Genomic DNA, 5,991 nt, shown 5'->3' with positions numbered 1-5,991 from the left:
CCATACAACTCCAACCCCCAATACCGAAACCCACCTCCATTCCAAACCCAAAACCCAAGAGGATACTATCCAAGAAACAACTAACACAATAATCAAAACCAATACCACAATCAAAATCAAGCAACTCAAAGTAGTCAAGAGCAAGCATCTAAACTCGATTCTACTCAAACCTAAATTCTTCAACAACTTCAAGCCACGAATCAACAAATGCAAGAGGTTAAGGCTCATAACAAGATGGTTGATTCACAACTAGCTCAATTGGCCGAGAGAGTTCCTTTCAACTAACCTTCTAACTACCCGGATAATCACAAACTAACCCTTCCAACATTGTGAAACCCGACTCTTGCAAGGCAATCATATTGAGATCGGGTACGTCCTATGAGAGTCCCAAGAAGAGGGATAGTAAGGAAAAGAAGGAAGGAGAAGAGAGTGTGAGTGAAGATAAGGAAGTCGAAGAAGAGAAGGTTGTTGGGAAAGAGAGAAGTATGGAGAAAAAGAACTCTAGAGATGTGGTGACATCTTCAACTCCTAGTGAGGCTAGGAATCTTGATGGACCGGTTCCCTTTCCCGGTCGACTTGCGGAGAGGAAATTAAATAATAAGTTTGCAAAGTTCCTTAGTGTGATGAAGAACTTGCACATAAATCTCCCCTTCCTCGAAGTTGTCACCCAAATTCCTTCATACTCCAAGTTCTTGAAAGATATCCTCACCAACAAGGGGAAGCTTAATGATGATCTTATCACTCTCCCCCATCAAGTGAGTGCACGTTTTCAACATAAGATGCCCAAGAAGCAAAAGGATCCGGGAAGTTTCACTTTGCCGGTAAAGATTGGGAACATGGAAGCTAGGGGTGCCTTAGCCGTTCTTGGAGCAAGTGTTAGTTTGATCCCTCTATGCATTGCTCAATTTCTTAATATTGAAATGATCCCCACAAGAAAAACTATCCAATTGGCCAACCGTTCGGTGAAGCTACCTTGTGGTGAGCTCGATGACGTCCCTATTCAAGTTGGGCATATTTATGTGCCTTGTGATTTTGTAGTGATGGATATGGAGGAAGATGTCGATACTCCTTTGATTTTGGGTCATGAAACTCTCAAGACCTTGGGGGCGGTGATCAATTGCAAGAATAACACCATTACATGTGAGGTAGTCAATGAAAATATTTTTTTTGAGTTCTCAAAGCTACTCAAAACCCCCATGGTTGATAAGTGCTATAGGGTTAATGTTGTGAATGAAGAGTTAGATCGCTTGGGAAGGGTTATGATGAGTCCTCAAGATCCAATGGTTGAAGCTCTTACATGCAAGGAAGAGTACCACTCTTAAGAAGCAAAAGAGTTTGTCATGGCCATTGAATAAGCCAAAATGGAGGAAGAGGATGATCGTAGGGATGATGAGCTTGAACTATTGGAAGAGAAAATGGAGGAGAGTTCCAAGCCTCCTCCCAAGGTAGAACTCAAACCCCTCTCCCCCTCTTTGAAATATGCTTATCTTGGAAATGAAGGGGAATACCCTATTATTGTCAATGCTACCCTAGATGGTCTTGATTTGGAAAAATTGCTTGATGTGTTGAAAAAATATAGAGTTTTGATAGGGTATAACATTGATGATACCAAGGGTATTAGCCCTTCTTTGTGCATGCATCATATTCATCTTGAGGATGATCAATCCACCTCAATTGAGCCACAAAGGAGGTTGAACCCCAACCTCTAAGAGGTTGTTAAGAAAGAAATCTTGAAATTGTAAGAAGCGGGCATAATCTATGATATCTCCGATAGCAAGTGAGTTAGCCCGGTTCACGTAGTTCCAAAGAAAGGTGGAATGACCATCGTTAAGGGAGAAGGAGGAGAGGAAATCTCCACCCGGACGGTGACCGGATGGAGAATGTGCATTGATTATAGGAGGTTAAACAAAAATACAAAGAAAAACCATTTTCCTCTCCCCTTCATGGACCAATTGTCGAAGAAACTTTGCCATCATGCTTTCTTTTGCTTTTAGGATGGATACTTCGGGTTATTCCAAATCCCTATCCATCTAAATGATCAAGAGAAAACTACTTTCACATGTCCATATGGAACATTTGCACACCGAAGAATGTGATTCAGGTTATGCAATGCTTCTTCAACTTTCCAACGATGCATGACTTCCATTTTTTCTGAAATGCTTGAAAATGATATTGAGGTTTTTATGGACGATTTTAGTGTTGGTGGCTCATCTTTTGACACATATCTTTATAATCTTGAAAAAGTTCAAAAACGGTATGAACAGACGAGTTTGGTTTTAAATTGGGAGAAATGCCATTTTATGGTTGAGGAGGGTATTGTCCTAGGCCATAAAGTATCAAAAAAGGGCATTGAAGTTGATTCGGCCATGGTTTCGTTGATTGCAAAGTTGCCCCCTCCTACTTCCGTTACGGGAGTGAGAGCCTTTCTAGGGCATGCCGATTTTTATCGGAGTTTTATCAAAAAAAATTCATCAATCGCCAACCTTTGACCGAATTACTTAAGAAAGATGTTGTGTTTAACTTTGATGAGGCTTTTCTTCAGGCATTTCAAAAACTCAAGGAAGCTCTCATTTCCTCTCCTGTTGTGCAAGCTCCGGATTGGAGCTTGCCTTTTGAGCTAATGTGCGATGCAAGTGATTTTGTAGTAGGTGCGGTGCTTGGGCAAAAGAAAGCAGGAAGATCTCATTCCATCTACTATGCAAGTAGAAAACTTGATGAGGCTCAAAAGAACTATACAACGACGGAGAAGGAAATGCTTGCGGTTATGTTTGTCATGGACAAATTTAGGTCCCATCGTAAGTGATTGTGTACACGGATCATGTAGCGGTTCGCTATCTTATGACTTAAAAGGAAGCTAAGCCACGCCTCATCCGTTGGGTTCTTTAGCTCCAAGATTTTGACATAGAGATGAGAGATAAAAAGGGGGCGGAGAATTTTTTTCGCTGATCATTTGTCTAGGCTTCCTTTTGAGAACAAGGAGGATGTCCAGTCAATGAAGAAGTAGGATTTGAAACTCTCATGGCTATGGCTTCAACATCTAGCCCGTGGTATGTTGATATAGCCAATTATCTTGCTTGCGGGGTCATTCCCCTGTAGTTTTCTTCTCAACAAAAGAAAAGGTTTTTTCAAGGAAGTGAGGAGGTACTTTTGGAATGACCCCTACTTGTTTAAGCAATGTGAAGATGGCCTATTCCCGAAATGTGTTCCGGACCATGAGATCGAAGGAGCTCTTGAGCATTGCCACTCAATACCGTGTTAAGGACATGGAGGAGTTGATAAGACGGTGGCAAAGATTTCTCTATCTCTTTTATGGTGGCCGAAAATACATAAGGATGTCCATAAGTTTGATTCAAGATGTGACATGTGCCAAAGAAGTGGTGGCATAACCAAAAGGAATAAGATTCCTCAACAAAAATTTTTGGAAGTTAAGCCGTTTGATGTTTGGGGTGTCGACTTTATGGGGCCTTTTATCTCTTCATGTGGGAATATGTATATCTTGGTAGCGATGGACTATGTGACTAAATGGATTGAAGCTATACCCTCCCCTACCAATGATCATAAGGTTGTGCTTAAGCTTCTCAAGAAAATTATCTTTCCGCGGTTTGGGCTTCCTAGGGTGCTAATTAGTGATGGAGGTTCTCATTTCGCCAAGAAGCAATTCGAAGCTCTTCTTAAGAGATAAGGGCTTCATCACAAGGTTGGTCTACCTTACCATCCTCAAAACCAAGGGCAAGTGGAGTGTCAAATAGAGAGATCGAGAACCTTCTCAAAAGGATGGTGAACAAATCTAGGAAGGATTAGTCCCTCAAGCTTGACGACACACTTTGGGCCTTGCGGACGGCATACAAGACTTCAATTGGTACAACCCCCTATCGGTTGGTCTGTGGGAAAGCTTGTCATTTGCCGGTTGAGTTAGAGTATAAAGCTTGGTGGGCAATCAAGGAGTTAAACATGGATATGTCGTTGGCCGGTGAGAAGAGATTGCTCAAGCTCAACAAACTTGAAGAGCTTAGGTATGATGCCTACGAGAACTCGAGACTATACAAGGAGAAAACTAAGAAATGGCACGACCAACATATAAGGAACAAGAGCTTCAAGGTTGGAGATAAGATGTTGTTATTTAACACTAGGCTCCGTTTGTTTCCCGGAAATCTCAAGTCCAAATGGTCGGGACCTTTCGTGATTTCAAGGACTACTCCTTGTGGGTCTTTTGAGTTGGAGGTGAGAGACAACAAGTTCATGGTTAATGGTCATAGTTTAAAGCACTACTTTTGCAAGGATGAAGTAAGCTTGATAGAATGTATTAGGCTTGATCCATTGGATCCTAAGCCACCTCTTACATAATGGTTCATCATGGTCGAGCTAGTGACCTCATAAAGAAGCGCTTATCGGGAGGCAACCCGAGTTCTCAAACTCTTTTGGTCTTTTATTTCTTGTATTTAGTCAATTTTGGTTGATTTCTCTCTAGACTCTTATTGTGTACTTTTTGTTCTTCTTTTGTAGGTACTTGAATCTTTGGGCATTTAGTCTATAAATTTGAGTGTGAAGGTGTTAAGGGGGAGTTATGAATCAAAAGAGAAGGTTGCAATTGGATTTCAGGTCTCAAGTCTTAAGGGATTATTTGTGTTTCTGGAGATGCCCTGGATATGCCTAGGAGAAAGGCTCTCCAAGAAGACCCGCGGGCGCGGGCAGGGTTTTTAAGCCCCTTTACTGACATTTTGGAAATGCCCAGAAGAGGGCTCTCCAAGAAGACCCACGGGCGCAGCACTTAGACCCGCGGGCGCAAACATGTAAAACTCGCAGGCGCGAAATTTAATCCCGCGGGCGCGGCTTGCTCCTCTTCAGAAAAATTCAGAAAGCGGAGATGCCTAGGAGATGCCCAAGAGAGGGCCCGACACTTAGACCCGCGGGCGCGTACAGGCAAACCCGCGGGCACGACGACATTTGCCACCCCTCAAATTCCATAATAAAATGAATAACCTACTCCACAACCTTTGCCACCCCTAAAATTCCACAATAAAAATCACAAATCTATCAACGACAATTTGCAAAACCAGAAATTTAGACCTACAAAAAACTACCACCAACCCTCTACAACAAAGCTTGGCATAGACGACGATTGTTGGTTCCTATTCAAAAATCTTAGGTTAGGCTCATTTGTGACAAGTGCCTACCGGACCTATAAGGAGCCCACTCTTGAGTTCCTTGCCTCCTTTGAATGTCATGCCGCGGGGGATAAGGACCTCGCCATCTCTTTTCAACTCTTCAACAAAAACAGGGACTGTTAACCTTCGCCAATTTAACCAACTACTGGACCTTAACCCGGACGCCGACATGTTCTTCCCCGAGCACGAGTTCTTTCGTGATTATAATCCCCTTTCGTGGTGGAAAGTCATCTCAAGGATGGACGCCTTCATTGCCAACTATTCCTTAGCCAGTCAAATCATGCACCCAGCCATCAGACTTCTACATTAAATTCTCGGGTACATGGTTTTTAATAAACAGGACTTGGGAAAGATCACAATGGAGGAAATTCGAATTTTGTTGCTAGCTACACAGCCAGAGTTGGGGCATAGAGTGAATTTCGGTTTCCTATTCACCAAGTGCATTGAAGGGGTTCTCTCGGGTACAAGGAAAGGGCTGATACATTTCGGTGGGATGATCACCCGGTTGGCCGAGAAATTGGGTCACATAGACAAGTTGGGTTCTTGCACTCCCATTGGGAAAAGTGATGGAAGTGATATCTGGCTCGATCTTGATCAATTGAAAACGATGAAATTCATTGCGGATACGGAGGATAGAGGGAGGACTTGGAGTTTGCTAGTATCCCACGAGCGTCATTGTCTCCTCCCCAAGCCAGAGTTCACTTCCTTCACAAGGGAGGGGGTTAATCATCCTTGGTGGATAAGGAAATATTCGGGTGTCCTCCCGGTCGCAAGGATGGAGCTCGGTGAAGGTCATGATGAAAGGCATGACAATAAAGAGGATGAG

General features: G+C 42.9%; 2 protein-coding genes across 2 annotated transcripts; both read left to right on the top strand.

The window, feature by feature from the left end:
• Nucleotides 1–485: 485 nt before the first annotated feature.
• LOC110685131 lies at nucleotides 486–1,322 on the top strand. Its single transcript, XM_021861594.1, has one exon. The coding sequence runs from the start codon at nucleotides 486–488 to the stop codon at nucleotides 1,320–1,322; it is 837 nt and encodes a 278-aa protein (XP_021717286.1).
• A 2,629-nt stretch (nucleotides 1,323–3,951) lies between these two features.
• LOC110685130 lies at nucleotides 3,952–4,344 on the top strand. Its single transcript, XM_021861593.1, has one exon. It carries the CDS (start codon nucleotides 3,952–3,954, stop codon nucleotides 4,342–4,344), a length of 393 nt encoding a protein of 130 aa, XP_021717285.1.
• Nucleotides 4,345–5,991: the final 1,647 nt, after the last annotated feature.

The sequence above is a fragment of the Chenopodium quinoa genome, unplaced genomic scaffold (genome assembly GCF_001683475.1).
Source record: "Chenopodium quinoa cultivar QQ74 unplaced genomic scaffold, ASM168347v1, whole genome shotgun sequence".
In the NCBI taxonomy this organism is placed as follows: Eukaryota; Viridiplantae; Streptophyta; class Magnoliopsida; order Caryophyllales; family Amaranthaceae; genus Chenopodium; species Chenopodium quinoa.
Note: the sequence above shows the minus strand (reverse complement) of the source record. Positions and strands in the feature narration are given on the sequence as shown.